Source organism: Amblyomma mixtum, chromosome 3 (genome assembly GCF_055824585.1).
Source record: "Amblyomma mixtum isolate Tamu chromosome 3, ASM5582458v1, whole genome shotgun sequence".
NCBI lineage: Eukaryota > Metazoa > Arthropoda > Arachnida > Ixodida > Ixodidae > Amblyomma > Amblyomma mixtum.
This window is the reverse complement of record NC_143014.1, coordinates 72,670,778-72,688,624: the sequence shown is the minus strand read 5'-3', so window position 1 is coordinate 72,688,624 and position 17,847 is coordinate 72,670,778. Positions and strand designations below refer to the sequence as shown.

The following is a 17,847-nucleotide window of genomic DNA, read 5'->3' as shown; positions in this document are numbered from 1 at the left end:
GTCGTCAAGCCTGCCCTTCAGCAAGTCGGCGCGCGCTAGAAGTAATGCAGCTCCCGGAACATTCGAATAATCCTACGGTCTTATTACAAATTCGGAAGTCGAAAGCAGCCACTGAAAGAAGGCATAGGGGACTGTTACTTTTTTATGGTGGCGCTGATTCGTGTTGAAACTAGTAGCGTAATTGTTCCCCGGTAATCCCCACAAGCATACAAAAAAAGCAACATTCTTCTATGTTCTCCGTGTTGTCAGTGACTGTTGAGTGCTTTCCAATGTACCTCCTATAACGAGGCCCTCATTTCCCTCTCAGTGGGAACGTTGCTTTCACGATGCTCTCAAACATTATCCGCTCTTAGCTGCTCCAGGCTATAAGTGTTCTATGTTAAGGGGACAAACCCAATAAGGGCTTTCGTAAATTGTTCCTAAGGCAGACATCTGACGCGTCGCGAACAAGCGTGCCTTGCGGCTGGATTAGGTGAAGACCGTTCCCTCTGCAGAGCCAGATATGATTGTCTTGCGCTGCGCGAACGACGAAAACATGAGCAGCCATATGATTTATATTTTTTCTTTCAAACCGGTTCGTCGGCGCCGCGTTCGAGTGACTTTCAGGCGCCGGAAGACCTTCGCGAGTTCGCGAGTGAACGGTCGCGGAAAAAGGAAACGAAGAACGAGCGTGGGCAATTTTTAATAGAGCCGTAATACTGGAGATAGGAACGGCAGCGAGGAAAAAGGCTGAGACCAGTACGCAGCACGATAACGTTGTGGTGAAGGGCAGCGCGCACGTTTGATCTCGGCTGGAAACGCGATTCGATGGGTGCAGCGAGGAATGGGACGTAATAACTGCGCAACATCACTTTCGCTTGTTTTTTTTTCGCAGTTATGATATTAATGCATAAGCATATTACTTGCCACATGCGTGGCGTGTACAGAAAATTTCCACACTTTCTGTCCACAAAGTAACTCGGGTAAGCTCGGGTAAGTTCGGAGGAGCGTCGCGCAAGCTGCAGCCAATGGGAGGAAGCTCGGGTAAATTTGGAGGAGCGTCGCGCCAGCTGCGCGAGAAGTAGCTCGGGAAGAGCAACATGGGCCGCGCAATCCCTATCGGCGGCTGTGACGAGAACAGCCACCTGTCTTCATACCACTGCCAGTGCAGTGGCGCATCGCTTAACCGCTGCGCCACTGCGCCGGTAGCGAAGACTCCCCGCCATCTATGAATGTTAAGTACAGAATGACTAATTCTGCATATATGGGCATTCACCCACGGAGTTCCGAATGGTGTGGGGTTTGGTGACCAACGCGAACTAGGTTACACAAACGCACAGAATACCGCAGACATAATCAACCACAAACGCACCACCAGAAACAGTAGTAGTACCCCCGGTAGTTTTTTCTTTGACTGCAACTCATGCTGACGCGAGGTTTCAGCAGCCTCACGGGTCGCTACGGGGCCTAGAGCGATAAAAAAAAGCTTCACTTCCAGGAAGGGTGGAGAGGTGGGTCGGAGTAACACGCCTATCAACTGCTACTCCCCATTCTGGAAGAATGGAAGGGAAAGGATGGAAATAGGGAGGTAGTGAAGAGAAAAGGTGACGATGGCACAGCAATTTGAATTGCTCACGTCCGAGGCTAACTGCAACGCCTTCATGAACATAGTCATCTGTCCGTTCAGAGGACGTTCAGTGGGCCCAGTGTTCCCTGAGCGCAGAGGGTTGTGGTATGATTAAGCGCACCTTTAGGGGTTTCGTGCCGTAATTGTAGACGGTGGCCGGGATCTCGACTTGCTCGTTCTTGACGACCGAGTAGGGAACGTTGACCTCGATGAAGAACTTTTTCGTCGCCACGATTTCGAGAGGTTCCACTGCGCAGACTCCTCCGCTGGGCGACACGCTCACAGCGTTCACCTCCCACGTGGTGACCGACGCCGGCAAACTGGCCGGGAATTCGGCGGTGCCGTCGTCCCTGCATGGGGCACCGATCAAATGAGAGTTGCACAATTCTCTGAAAATATGCGATATCAAGAAATGCAAGCTCCGGAGAGAGAAGCCATTGTTGAAATACATTCCGCTAAGAGGGGTATGCCGTAGTGCCGTGACGTTCTCATCTACCTCCTGACCGTCCCGATTGCGCAAATGCCGGTATTACCTCTGACGACTCACACCTCGTTAAAACATCTGTTCTGTCTGCACTTAGTGTGCCGAGAACATCGAATCGTATAAAGTAGCACATAAAACTAAGCCAATCTTATACCACAAGATGAAAATTATTTTTTGAAAATCAGAGCGTTGTTCACACTGCACTTGTGAGCCTCTCCTATCTGTAGACGAGGACAGAAACCTGAAGCTGCGCAGGGTGTCTGCTCTTTATGCTACCATTAATGCAAATGTGGTCTCCGAAAGAACTCAGCATACCTAACGTTCCCGTTATAACCAGCACAACCGCTCACTATAATGGTTTTACCCGTCTCAAAAGGAAGCATATACATACAGTTACCGGATGCTAGACGGGACCTCAAAGTGTCTCGTCGAAGATTTTGGATTTTGGAAGATTGTCTTGTCAGAGACTCCAGGCCACCTTCCTATGCAGCGCCTTCGGCGAACTATGAGCTACATAAGCTTGATTAGACCTTAGTATCCCTCGCGCGAAATATCTTTACCTCTTTTTCGCACTCATTACAGGATCTATGGCTCGTGGAGCGCAATTAACGGTATCGTCTGAAGTCATACAGGCTGCGTACAAGCTGGATGTGATAAAGAATGATGACGCTCCCGGCACAGCAATGGACTATTATTTTCGTGGATTCACGCTAGCTTTGTTCCTGCTGAAGACAGCACCGATTAATAGAAAAATAACCATCGCGTCCTTCAGGTTATAACTGAGCTTCAGTCGCGTGGCTCGGTCTACGTTGCCGAGAGTTTTTGGACTTGCAAAACGTACGCAGTTCCTATTTCAGTGCAAAATCACTTAGTCTACCATCAGGCCATCTGTTTGAGGGAAGCTTTACTGAAACGAAGCAAGCATTTAGGCTTTATCATCCAAAGTTGACTTCGCACATTTAGGCGTTATTTAAGCCAGTTTGGATCCAAGGGCGTCCGCAGAAGTTTTTGCAGGGGGGGGCCCCATTGGTTGTTGGCGCCGGAGGGGGGGGGGGGGGGGGTATGTTCGTAGCAAAAAGGCACTATTTGCGGAGTAAATTTATTTATTTATATACAAATAAAATAAATAAGTAAAATACACACATGAAAGAAAAATTACAAACAGCAAATTAAAGCGAGGCTAGGAGAGATACATTGGAGTTTATCAACGAAGAAACAATTAAAATTAATAAAAATGCAAAAAGATACTATCACTTCGTGGAGAAGAGTGCTCAGTCTTGCTGCATACGGGTTCTCGACACACCCGGATTGATGACCAGCACACAGCACAATATGTTCACAAACACGCAACGACAGTCACTCAGTCAGTCTTCCTTGAACAGAAACTGTAGACGCCTCGGATTTTTCTGGGCGAATTGCGTGATGACACGGGTGATAAATTCATTTCTGTGCTTCATTACACGCTCTCGGTGCACACTCATCATACAAAGGCCGTCCAGTCTGTCGTTTGTCATCGTTGAGCGTAGCCACGTTTTCACTCTCCTCATTGTACTGAAGGAGCGTTCGACCGTACAGGTAGTAACTGGCAAAGCCAGAGCCACCTCAATGGCTTTTGCAACACCAGGGAAGAATGTCTTGGCCTGATGTAGAAGCTCGTAGTAAGTTATTTCTGATGGGTCCCCAGTTTTGTTGCACCACATCTCGTACCAAGAGATGGCCTCTTCCTTGAAGTTGTCGATGCCGTAAAAGCACTGGAGTTCTTCGGCGAGAACAGCGAACTCAACACGGCTCAAGTGCTTCATTTTTGATGGATGCAGCTGGAGAAGTTTGAAGCTCCTCTCATTGCTTTCAGAAAAGCGCCGAGCTAAAGAAGCAGTGAGGGAGTCCAAGTACGGCACATATATTGCCACACGGTAGTATTCCTCCGGCGACTGAATCACGTAGTTGTCTCGGTGGGCCTGACGAGAGACTTGTCTTGGCACAGATATCACCACATTTAAGTGATTGGCTGCCTCCCTTGCTGCATTCATGATGTTAGAGAACTCCTCTACAGCGTTCGTCCGGTGGCCGCGAAAAATACGTTGCAGCTCAGTGATGTGGTCATGCACAGAATGGAAGTCCATGGATACACCTTGCAGAATGTTCGTAACTGGTTCGAGCCGAGCGCTGTACTTCGCTACAATATGCAAGCAGACGATGAAAGATGAGCTTGTTGTTGCGCAGTAGAGGATGTGAGCTCGTTGTCTAGTTGCAGCGTTCGAGCATGATTCCGTGGACGCGAGCTCCTCGAGTGCTTCGACTATGGCCACGTAATGCTGAGAGAAGATCCTAATAGGCTTATATTTTGCAGACCATCTTGTCTCACACAGCATCGGAATGTTCGGCACCAATTTTCTCCGGAGTACGCTCTCGCGGAAGAAGTTTATGGTTTGTTTGATTATGCCAATTGTGTTTCGAATTTCAGAGACGTCGTTCAGATCGTTGATGACGAGATTTAGTTTGTGACTTGCACAGTGGAAAAATAGTGCCTTCGGGAACTGTTTTTGTATAATTTTGTTCACTCCAGCTTCTTTTCCAGCCATTGTAGAGCATCCATCGTACCCCTGTCCAACGAGGTTCGAAAGAATCAGCCCGACATTCGTCAAAAACTTCAAGATTGCCGCGGCGATGCAAGCGGAGTTTAATTGCTCCAGCTCTACAAATCCCAAAAACTGCTCTCGAACGCACACTTCGACTTCCGCCTTGTCAATAAAGCGAACGCCTATAGACATCTGCTCTTTTCCTGAAATATCTGCAGTTTCGTCAGCAAGAACGGAAAAAGCAAACGCTTTGTTAGTTTCGGTAACTATCTGCTCTCTCAGGATGTCGCCACAGATTGTGATGATCTCGTTCTGGACGCGGACAGAAGTGTACTTGGCATTGCCAGCAGAAGAAGCGAAGTGCTCCTGAAGTAGAGTATCTCCAGCTTCTACACGAAAGTCAAGCAGATCATTGAAGACTCCACTATCGGACTGCTTGCCGCGAATCGGCAAGTCATGCGTCGCGCAAAAGACAATGGTGGAAACTATTGGAAATAGTTTCTCACGGTTCCTTTCAACTTGCGCGTGCAGTGCTCTGTTCAGCTGCTGTACAACGGGTAGCTGCTTGCCTTTCATCACATCCATAAAGTTCTGTGAGGCCGTCATTGCCTCCTGGTGCCATTGGGATTTTACGTGATCCCTGCACGCCTCGTGCATTTTTCTGTAGTTACTGAAAGCGCGCACGATAAAACTACCTTGAGTACCCCGGTGAACACGCGGAGGAAAAATGACGCAAAAACGACAAAAGGCGCCTTTCGCTGTCGCTGAGTACGCAAGCCAGGGGGCGTAATCTCCCAGCCACTGATGTCGAAAAGGCCTCTTTCCAGGTGTTACATCCTTCTTAAAATCATATGTGACATTTGGCGACCATGGCTTAGTAAGAAGACGTAACTTCAAAAATTCCGGTATGCCAGTGAGTTTAGCTTTGCCTAGAAACTCTCCTAAGTCATATTCTTGAGGCAAGTTATTTGTTTTCTTGATGTTGTCTCCGGACTTCGATCCCAAGCAAGGAGAAAGGGAATCGTTTCGGCTTACTGCGTGACCGGAGCTCGCTGGTGGAGTTCCTTCCATGGAGACGACGACGCCGGCTACTGTCCGGTGATGAAAGGTTGCATCGCTCTGATCAAATCCGGACTTGAATCCCAAGAAAGGAGAAATGGAATCATCTCGGCCTGCTGCATCACCTGAACTCACTGTTGACAGAGTCCCTTCCATGGAGTCGACGACATCAGCTACTGTCCGGTGATAAAAGCTCTCATCACTCTGTTCAAATGCTACACCGTTGTCACATGTCACACCAGAATCTGCAGGGGCGCATTTGGATAATGCTTCGTCAGACAACCGCTGACGCTTGAAGAAGCGTCGAATATCCATCATTCGGGACCGCGCGAGACAAAGCTGGCTATGGAGTTCCTCGGGGTTGGTAGTGTTAAAAATATATACACATTGATTGGAAAAACGGTTGAATGCGTACGTTGAAAACAAAAAATGACTATGTATGCAGCGAAAACTTATTTACAAGATAAATGCACGCTCGCAGCTTCATACACCTCGCTCCATCTTGCTCGCGCAACCGCACAGTCGAGTATTTGCACACACACTACTCGCCGCTCGTCGTTTTCTCGTCCGCTGTCTTGGTTGTTCTCAGCTTCGTTGACAACCGGCCACTAAAAACACCCAAGCACAAACAAAGAGGCGCGCACACGCAAGGAACGCCGCGCGACTTCCGAGGGGAAGGGACACTCGCCACTCCGGTGGGAAAATTTGTTTTGTGTGTTTTTATGAGGTTCAGAGCCCCAAAACGACTCAGGCTATGAGGGACGGACGGTCTCTTTACCATGCACTGACATCGCACAGTCCATGGGCGCTGTTGGGATTTGAGGCCCAGCCAGAGGTGACAGGCGAGCCAGGCAGGCGCCATCGGGCTGCCTTGACCAAAGGCGCTGGTTTCCGGAGAAGACGCAAGGAACGCTGGTGTGGGGGCGCCTCTGGAGACTGCGTCGCCGTGAACAAAAGCAGCTAATCCCCTTTGCCGAAAATTCTGAAAGCGGCGCTTGTACCGAACTGCGCTCTCCCGTGGATCGGAGGAGACAGCGAGCGGCGGCGGCGCCAACTCATCGCCCGCTTGCCCCTGAGCAGTCCGACAAAGCGGGGATGGACACGGCTGATTTGTCCCTCCCTCCTGAAGAATTCATCGGTGGCCGGGGTGTGCACTGTCTGCCTCCGTGTCGCTATCTCTCTAGAGATCAAAGAAACAGGCACACATCTCAAGACGGCTCGAAACACATGCTCGCCGGTGCCGCTGTATGTCTGCAACGACGCGTCCCCGGACGCGGCACTTTGCAGATGTGACCCAAAGCGTGGAAGCAGGGCCGCTTTTACTCTTTTGGCTGAGCGCACCGCCGCCCCTGACGTGCGGCCATCACTCACGGTTCGAGTGAGTGATTTTCCAGGGGGGTGCAGCCGCCCCCCCTTGCCCCCCCCCTCCGGACGCCCATGTTTGGATCGTCATGATTTTAGATTGATTTGAACGTCCTTGAGAGTGCGTCAAGTTTGAAGTCTTCTGAGGCGCACTCAACAAAATTGGTACATTAAGAAATATGTACAGATAAACCGAGTACATTATTCCTGGCTTGCTCCATGCTTCCGGTAAGCAGGTCTGTTTCACAGCCAATTGGTTCAGTTCCTACGAGCACATCCCTGTCTGTTGTCCAAGCGCTCTTACTACGGCTCTTGAGAAAAATAAAAAAAATCTGGGTTGCTGCCGCTCACATTTCTGACGTACTAGTGTATACTGCCTACATGCGTCAATGCGGTGCAACTCACAGGTCCAGAACGACAACATTACTGTAATTATCCTATGTCAAGCTTTCGTGAATCCTGTTTCCCATGAGGTTGCGCAGAATTTACCAGAGTAAAGCACGAGTGGTGGTGACATTGACTTGAAATTGTTTTCCGAGAAATGCTCGTGGTCCAAAGCGCGGTGATATGCTAATATTTATTGGAGCGAAATTTAAAAAGTGCATTTTTGTTGTCCATAACTGATCTGAAATGCTTGCTTAGGCGACGCGTTACCGCGTCCTCAGATGTGCCGCCCACACGACACTTAGACCGTACGTAAGATTAAAAACCGAGTCAAGCTGACTGCTTACTGCATTAATATGAGCTCTTCTGCTTGATAAGATGCAAAAGTACTCATCTGAGGCAGGAGGCTTGATGCTAGTTTTTTTGTTGTCTCACCTAATTGTCATGCTCTGGAACAACCACGTGTCACGAAAGTCCTTGCGAATTGCGTTGTGTTCTTCGCGTAGCTCGTCTGCGAGTTCATCGCCTCCAGCGAATGAGGATCTTGTAGCGGCGTCGCCTGGAAGAAAATGGGGTGTGCATGCTCTTAACAGTTCCAAGAGGAATTTATTTCAAAGAAAAAAGTAAAAAAAAAAATGAAATATATGATTCTGAGTATGACTTCCCTCACAAATTTACGCGAACTTAGCCTCTCAGTCGCCTTGGACGTAGTTGTAGTGAGCCGCAATACTGCGGATCAGTTTTGTAAAGTTTTTCACCCTCCGCAATAATGCTATCTTAGCCGTTGTGGGCTTCGTTTGACTAGAGAATAAAAAATACTTTGACACTGTAAGTGACGGGCTAGATTTTTGCCATAATAAAAGCGGCCGAACTATCATCTTTTCCTTGGCGCCTTACCTTCAGCAATGTAGCAGCACCGCTCGAAGGCCTCCACGCACTCCTGCGTGATGTTGGCACTACCCTGATCCATGTACTTCCTCAGGATGTCCACCCTCTTCGTGCATGGGCGAAGGAACCTGTCTGGGCGCTGACCGTACGAGCAGCACTTTCGCACAGTCTCGTCCTCGTACTCCTCCACTGCGAAGACGTTCATTGGGTTAGTGCTCTTGAAGTGCCCTGCTTAATTGTTGCTGTTGACCTCAGTATACATGGCGCATACCCACGTGGGGGGATTGGACAAGGTATAATGCCAATGAAAATCATATAGTATTTGCGCGGAAAAAAATAGTATGAGGCGGAGAAGTAGGATAGTTAAAAGACAAACTAGAAAAAAAAAGATAACTGATGAAAAATAAAATAAATAAAATAATTTTGAAGCATCAGGATTAGAAAAAACACATTTTCAGACCTGCGGAAAAATTTACAGTTAATAAAGTAACCTTCCGGCTGCAGTAATGTAATCATGAAGGTATCCGCAAACCCTACTTAACGCGAATCCCTCGGCGCTCGCACCGAAAGAAAGAAATAAAGAAGGAAAGAAAGAAGAATATAAAGAAAGAGAGAAAGAGAATGAAAGAAAGAAAGAATGAAGGAAATAAATAAATAAATAAAGAAAGAAAGAAGGAAGGAAAGAAAGAAAGAAGGAAAGAAAGGAAGAAGAAAAGAAAGGAAGAAAGAAAGAAAGAAAGAAAGAAGGAAAGAAAGAAAGAAAGAAAGAAAGAAAGAAAGAAAGAAAGAAAGAAAGAAAGAAAGAAAGAAAGAAAGAAAGAACTGTAAGTGACACAGGGAGTCCTAACTTCGAAAGAGGGACCTCCAGATATGTCTTTCTCTGAAATGCGAACCGCCGGCAAGAGAGGAGAAAATGTTCTATTGTTTCAGCTTCCTTACAGAGTCACAAAGGTTTGTCGTAGCGAACCCGCATGTGCATAAGTACAAATTTAAGAGGAGGATTCGGCATTGCCGAAGCGTCATTGACACCTCGAACAGCCCTGATTTGCATGACCGCACACTCCAAGGGTACTTTAAGTGCTGAAAATCCGCTCACAGATCACTGAAGCTAGCTGAGATACGTTGAAACCGTTTTAAACGGGAAATCTGTTAACAAATTGAGGTGAGGGACGGGATAAATTGTAGGGGCACTGAGAGCTGGCCTTGCCAACAAATCAGCCACCGCGTTAAAGTAGACACCCGAATGACCAAGTACCCAGACAAAATGGACCTGTCTCACAGAGCGTGTAACAAAAAACCTAAAGGAACGATTCAATAGAGCTTTTTCTGAAGTTTCGAGAGAGACTAAAACCGAGAGGCAGTCTGCAAATATGAGAACCTGTGCTACATACGTCGGAATTTTGAGAAGAGACAAACCAATAGCCAAACATCCTGTAAAGAATATAGGAGTGTAATCAGAGATACGAACGGAATGGCTCCAAGCCAAATCCTGCGAATATATCCCAAGCGCCGCCTTTTCACAGCTCCCGGAGGCAACAGCGGAGAGCACAGTATGATATAGCCCCACTGAGGCCGACCAATCCATCTTCTTTGCATTATAAACGTGGGGGGTTTAAATAAATAAACGGACGGACGGATGGACGGACGGACGGACGGACGGACGGACCGACCGACCGACCGACCGACCGACCGACCGACCGACCGACCGACCGACCGACCGACAGACAGACAGACAGACAGACAGACAGACAGACAGACAGACAGACAGACAGACAGACAGACAGACAGACAGACAGACAGACAGACAGACAGACAGACAGACAGACAGACAGACAGACACAGACACAGACACAGACAGACAGACACAGACAGACAGACACAGAGACAGACACAGAGACAGACACAGAGACAGACACAGAGACAGACAGACAGACAGACAGACAGACAGACAGACAGACAGACAGACAGACAGACAGACAGACAGACAGACAGACAGACAGACAGACAGACAGACAGACAGACAGACAGACAGACAGACAGACAGACAGACAGACAGACAGACAGACAGACAGACAGACAGACAGACAGACAGACAGACAGACAGACAGACAGACAGACAGACAGACAGACAGACAGACAGACAGACAGACAGACAGACAGACAGACAGACAGACAGACAGACAGACAGACAGACAGACAGACAGACAGACAGACAGACAGACAGACAGACAGACAGACAGACAGACAGACAGACAGACAGACAGACAGACAGACAGACAGACAGACAGACAGACAGACAGACAGACAGACAGACAGACAGACAGACAGACAGACAGACAGACAGACAGACAGACAGACAGACAGACAGACAGACAGACAGACAGACAGACAGACAGACAGACAGACAGACAGACAGACAGACAGACAGACAGACAGACAGACAGACAGACAGACAGACAGACAGACAGACAGACAGACAGACAGACAGACAGACAGACAGACAGACAGACAGACAGACAGACAGACAGACAGACAGACAGACAGACAGACAGACAGACAGACAGACAGACAGACAGACAGACAGACAGACAGACAGACAGACAGACAGACAGACAGACAGACAGACAGACAGACAGACAGACAGACAGACAGACAGACAGACAGACAGACAGACAGACAGACAGACAGACAGACAGACAGACAGACAGACAGACAGACAGACAGACAGACAGACAGACAGACAGACAGACAGACAGACAGACAGACAGACAGACAGACAGACAGACAGACAGACAGACAGACAGACAGACAGACAGACAGACAGACAGACAGACAGACAGACAGACAGACAGACAGACAGACAGACAGACAGACAGACAGACAGACAGACAGACAGACAGACAGACAGACAGACAGACAGACAGACAGACAGACAGACAGACAGACAGACAGACAGACAGACAGACAGACAGACAGACAGACAGACAGACAGACAGACAGACAGACAGACAGACAGACAGACAGACAGACAGACAGACAGACAGACAGACAGACAGACAGACAGACAGACAGACAGACAGACAGACAGACAGACAGACAGACAGATTCACAAACAACGCCCAAACGCGGGAAATGGCCACTATATAGTGCTAGCGCACTAAAACATGGTTGATAATCTACTGCATGTCACATTCAAGTTTACTTGTTTTTTTTTTACACAAATCAAAAACGTCATATGAAAGTAAACAATCGACCTACGTATGTTCAGTGCAGACCGTCGTCTCCGCCTTCGCTCCTCGTGGCAACCTACACCTGAAAGTTGCAGGAACAAGTGTGAGCTGTTTGCTTGTCCACACGCAGTGCACCGACTTTGAACTGTAGGGCACATCTACTTTCCCCGCGGTCGTTGCAGTTAGCATGGGCAGAATCATTTACAAAAGGCTGCGTACATGCACACACGTGCAGAAAAAGCTGTATTGATTTATCAAACATGCTTATGGGAATGAAACGCGGGTATGTCATAAGAGCCATCTACGGAGACCAAAAGGCACAGGTGTATTCTTTAGCGTTGCTGGTGAGGTGCAACGTACAAGGCTGATATTTTTTCATATTTTATTGCCGATATTTAGATTATTTCACCAGTACATACCACGCTATGAAGTCTGCAATCAACGAAAACAGAATTTAAAGACAACGTAATGAAACACTTAGGATGACTTGGACTTTTAGAAAGCACCATGGCTTCGAGGGCAGGGCCAGCCATGAAGGGACAACGTGCAGTTCACTGTAGCTGACAAACTGCTGCGTCAAGCTTTGGTGCTTATGCTGATGTCACCGCATAATCCCCGTGGGCTACAACTAACATTTTTGAACTACGCAAAGAATTCATTACGTATGAGGTTGCAGGGATGCAGTGCACGCATTGTCGCAGGGCACAGTCCTACTCTTAGTCCTCCAATCGAATGACACTGTGCTCCTCGCCTAATACGCGTGGTGTTTTTAAAGTGTTGTCTCCTCGACGCAGCTTTCCTTTCATGCAGTGGAATTAAAAGACGTTGCATTTAAATGAAGATTTATTAGAGCGTCGTCTATCGCAGAAGCCCACCACTGTTTGATACAGCCCCCGCCAAGGGCGCCACACTTATGCCACCGGTGCACTGCTCTCAGCGTGCCGTTGTATAAGAACGAGGGGGGTTATTGAGGGTACTGACTGCGTCCTTCCTTTGCGACCTCTTGGTCGAACACGAAGCGCGTACCCTTCAGATGTCCGTGTACAATCCCCAATTTCCCAACCCCGTTCTCCCACCTGGCAGGTCTGGGCAGCGTCGGCGGCCCTCGCCGAACTGCTGGCCGTGGTCCCTTTGACGGAGAGCTACCCACAGGTCTTAGTTTGACCGAAAATAAAGTCTCATCTCTATCTCTCTCTCCTTCATTTTGAGGAACAGCCGAAACTTCCTACCGAGAGATCTGGACTTTAGGCTGCACTGCTCCCTTGCTGTCGTCAGATAACAGCCGCCCTCATTCTTCTACGACAGCATGTTGAGACTTGTGCACCGGGGAGCGGAAGTGGTTCAGCGCCGGTGGGAAAATGGTTTGAAAACTCTTTGCTAGGGAAAGACGACATTCTATCCAAATCTTTATTCTATTCCGTCACATAACGCAAAATTTTGCATTCCAGGTGGCAACACTAATTTACCCCTTTAATGCCCAAAGTCATTACCTTCAGAATATGTTAGCTGAATGACATTCAAAAGCGAAATGCAAAATTTGTTAGCACCGATAAAACTTAAAAAATCTGTATGTCGCGAATTCGCAACAATGGTCATTTGGTCCACTTTGCGCAGCTAGTGCGAGTTGCGTGAGAGAGCAACTGGAAGGCACGGGGGCAGTAGAGAATTTTTATCCAACATATGTCTTCCGATTCTTCCAGCCAAAATATCAGAGGGACGATGAGTTGCAGAACACTGGCGAGAAGTTGCACATTCGTGCCCCCTTTTTTTCTTCATACATCTTTCCCTCAGAGCGACGTCAAAATGTTTGATCGGAAAGCGCTGACTACTGAGTCTGTAGGATTCTCTTTTTTTAACCCCCTTCCCCCTGTCCAGGGTAGGCCGGCCAGCAGACGCACTAGCGTACGGGCAACTGCCCTGCTGTCTTCGCCTCGCACGCCTCCTAAGACAACACCTAAGTGCAAATAAAGATTATTATGGTTATTATAACACGCTGGCATCAAACTTTGTACGCACCCTCTACGTAGTAATGAGTACGCGGTGTGCAAACGCTATGTCGCGAATTTGTGACACTGGGCATTAAATGGTTAACACCCCTCTAGCCAACAAGTTTACCAGAACTAAGGCTTACCACGTGGAGTCTTTGTTCTGCAGTTACATCGAGCTTTCGAGTTACATCGACGAGTTTCAAGCGCCTTGATTGACGTATGGTACATTTTCTAGCACTTTCTAGGGTACATTTTTTTGCAAGCACAGTCAAACTTTTGAATCCCAAGACTGACCCGCAGACTTGAGCTTTGAGATTGTTTGGTTTATGGTTTATAGGGTTTAACGTCCCAAAGAGATTCAGGCTGTAAGGGACGCTCTAGTGGATGGCTCCAGATAATTTCGACCACCTGGGGTTCTCTCCAGTGCGCTGGCATCGCACAGCACAAGGACCTCCAGAATTTAACCTCCGTCGAAATGCGACGAAATGGATAAAGAAACTGATGGAAGTGGTTTAACTCTAACCAAGGCATCCACCACCTGCCATGATTCCTCTTTGAATAAAGATAAAGCTAACGAAGGCGGATTTGCGGCACAGGAAACCGCTGCCGTCTCTACCTCCTGAGCGGATTCTGCGCTTTCCTATGCTCCATATATGATACTTTATTTGCTCTGTGGGATGATGTTAATGCACGGGAATGTTTACGTCCCTTCAAAAGAAAAGTGCGGGCACTGCAATTCGGCTAGAACGACCTCACCGCTTCTCCTGGGGTTGCCGACGTCCACCCGCGTAATCAGCACGATGCCCGAGCTGTGGAGTGCTTCGGTCGCGTTCTTGCCTCCGCCCGCACCGCAACCGAGGTCTTTGGAGTCCAGCGACCGGAACAACTGCGAAGGACACGTGCCGTGCATCGTATTGTTCATAGTGGTCCCATATGTCTGCATGCACTTACTGTGTTAAATTGCGCCCCCCCCCCCCCCACACACACACACGCACAATTTTCGCCGTCTTTTAGCAGGGTTCGCAGCACAGACGACAAGCTGCCAACTATTTTGCTTCATATATCCGCTGCTAGCACGTTTGTGTCTCAAAAGGCCCAAACACTCCTGCAAAGCCGGTGAAAAGCTGGGCTTGTTCTATGGCGGTGGAATCTATCCAAACAAGGTACACAACTTAACAACTAGGCCATTTTTCGCGATTATAAAAAAAATAATAAGAAGCTTGAGCCATGACACGGCAGCGACTTAAAGAACCCTTATGAGGGCTTAGAACGACGCTTCTTGGAGTGGCTGCCTAAGCTTAGAGGTGCAGTGAAGAGGAATCTGAACTCGTCTTTTTGCCGCCGGAACTCGATCTACACGTTCCGAGCTTTCTTATAAACTGCGACTTATTGCCCTGTGTGGCCGATATCCCTAATTAAATCCGATTAACGTCCGGCTTCCGCCTTTATTTTTTGAATTCTCCCCGTACGGTGGGCGGAGTCGACCAACGCGTGGAGTGCCTTTCAGCCAGCTCCGTGGAGGCTTTGCTTTCGCTCTATTTTGTTTTTTAGGTTTCCGTGAGTAAATAGTTTCATTCGCAGGTAGTATAGCCGCAAAATAAGCCCGCCGAAATAAAAATACGCGCGGCCTATTTGCTACTACGGATTACTACGTATTACTCCGCCGATGGCAGAGCGGCAAGCCGCCACGGGACTGGGTGAAAGGCACTCCACGCGTTGGTCGACTGCGCCCACCGTACGGGGAGAATTAAAAAAACAAAGCGGGAGCCGGACGTTAATTCGATTTAATTACGAAAATCGACCACAAAGGGCAATAAATCGAAGTTTCTAAGAATGCTCGGAACGTGTAGATTGGGTTTCCGCGGCAAAAAGACGAGTTCAGATTCCTCTTCAGTGCACCTTTAACAATTAACAGCACATTAAGCTAGTAGACTGTCGAAAAAAAGTAGATATCATTGCACTCTAGCATGATCCTTCCACAATGAAAAGCGTTTCAGACCTGAAACCACCTCATATAGAAATGCACCATTTGACGGCGTTCTAGAAATTGAAGTGGTGAAAAAAAAGGCCAATTGTTGACAACTATAGTCCCCTGCAGCTGTTAGTCCTGAGGGAAGAGGCCTCGTAATGCTCGGTGACATTCTTAATTAATTACACGGATTCAAGCAAATCACTATTCGGTTAATAAAGACTTGTCTACGGGATAAGTTCCAATATGCTCACGGGCTCCCTCCATTTGTATATGACCAACCTTGTCCTTCGTCAGAAGGTCTTTTTTCCTGAGCAGATACACGGCTTGGTCGACGCCCAACAAGCCGACAACCGTGCCAGGTGTTCCAGTAAGAACGAGCGTTTCCTCGGACATAGGCTCGGATGGATTTGGGGCATTCTTCCTTTCAAGGGTGAACTGGAACAGAAAGACGGCGGGATTCGCGTTTATATGCAAATCTTAAAACCCCCGCCCTCAGTGCGGAAGCACCTACGGCATACAGATATGAAAACACGCTACTGGTGGCTGTGAACCACAAGCAGAACTAATTTAGGCAACACCTTGCTTAAAACAATCCAACCGTATCAGGCACTGCCTCAAGACCCGTTTATCCAAAAAGCTGCTTCGAAAGTGACTACTAAGTCTCTAATAAGATAGACAAAAGCGTTTCAACGCCTCTGTCCACTGGTTTTGACTTCTAGAAGTAGCTGTTATTCGTTGAAGACTTCACAGTTCTGAACGAACTTGCACGTAGACTTGGCGGTACCTGCGCTACAGCTGTCGGCAGCTGAAATTTAGTACCAGCATATGTTTGAATTAAGGTAGAAAGCAACGCGACTAGAGCTGCGCTTACCACAGGCTAAGAAATTCTAGAAATCGATTTGGGGGCACAGCTTGAACGATTGGGCACGGACGGCGTAGTGTGCAGGGCAGTACACGATGCTGGCGTATAGCTTTGCAGTTTCAAATTGTAACTTAAGAACTGCAAGTTAGCAATATGCCCTGTCCGGCTATCTAGACGAACGCTGGAAGAACGCTAACATCATCTTAATTCATAAAAAAGGAGACGTCAAGGACTTGAAGAATTACAGACCGATTAGTTTACTGTCAGTTGCCTACAATGTATTTACTAAGGTAATCGCTAATAGAGTCAGGACAGCCTTAGACTTCAACCAACCAAATGATCAGGCAGGCTTTCGTAAAGGATACTCGACAATAGACCATACTTACTCTATCAATCAGGTGATAGAGAAATGCGCAGAATATAACCAACCCCTATATAAAGCCTTAATTGATTACGAGAAAGCATTTGACTCAGTGGAAACCTCAGCTGTCATGCAGGCATTGAGAAATCAGGGTGTGGAAGAGTGTTATGGGAAAATATTGGAAGATATCTATAACGACTGCACAGCTATCATAGTCCTCCACATAGTCAGCAATAAAATTCCAATGAGGAAAGGTGTCAGGCAGAGAGACATGATCTCGGCAATGCTATTCACCGCCTGTTTACAGGAAGTATTCCGGGGCCTGAAATGGGAACAGTTGGGGATAAGAGTTAATGAAGAATACCTGAGTAATTTGCGATTCGCTGATGACATTGCCTTCATGTCACTCAGGACATGAACTGCAAAGCATGATCAATGAGTTAGACAGGCAGAGCAGAACAGTGAGCTGAAAATTAACATGCAGAAAACCAAAGTAATGTTCAACAGTCTAGCAAGGAAACAGCAGTTCGCAATTGGTAGCGAGGTACTGGAAGTAGTAAGAGAATATGTCTACTTAGGGCAGGTAGTGACCGCTGATCCGGATCATGAGAGGGAAATAACTAGAAGAATAAGAATGGAGTGGAGTGCAAACGGCAGGTCCTCTCGGATCATGAATGGCAGTTTGCCAATATCCCCCAAGAGAAAAGTCTACAACAGCTGCAGCTTACCGGTACTCACCTACGGGGCAAAAACGTGGAGGCTAACAAAGAGGGTTCAGCCTAAGTTAAGGACAACGCATCGAGCCATGGAAAGAAAAATGATAGGTGTAACGTTAAGAGGTTGGAAGCGGGCGGAGTGGGTGAGGGATCAAACGCGTGGTAATGACATCCTAGTCGAAATCAAGAGGAAGAAATGGGCTTGGGCAGCGCATGTAATCCGAAGGCGAGATAACCGGTGATTCTTAAGGGTAACTGAGAGGATTCCAAGAGAAGGCAAACGTAGCAGGGGGCGGCAGAAAGTTAGGTGGGCGCATGAGATTAAGAAGTTTGCGGGGATACGGTCGCCGCAACTG

General features: G+C 47.8%; 1 protein-coding gene across 1 annotated transcript in view; it reads right to left on the bottom strand.

Annotated features, from left to right (window-relative positions):
- The window catches only part of LOC149350580 (A.superbus venom factor 1-like), a 116,189-nt gene that overhangs the window by 47,979 nt on the left and 50,363 nt on the right, over nucleotides 1-17,847 (bottom strand). Inside the window, exons 14-19 of the mRNA XM_089579621.1 lie at nucleotides 15,832-15,987; nucleotides 14,337-14,466; nucleotides 11,621-11,674; nucleotides 8,372-8,551; nucleotides 7,910-8,033; nucleotides 1,728-1,956 (exon numbers count right to left, since the gene is read on the bottom strand). Coding sequence (XP_089435747.1) covers nucleotides 1,728-1,956; nucleotides 7,910-8,033; nucleotides 8,372-8,551; nucleotides 11,621-11,674; nucleotides 14,337-14,466; nucleotides 15,832-15,987 — 873 coding nt within the window. The remainder of the gene's footprint in view (nucleotides 1-1,727; nucleotides 1,957-7,909; nucleotides 8,034-8,371; nucleotides 8,552-11,620; nucleotides 11,675-14,336; nucleotides 14,467-15,831; nucleotides 15,988-17,847) is intronic.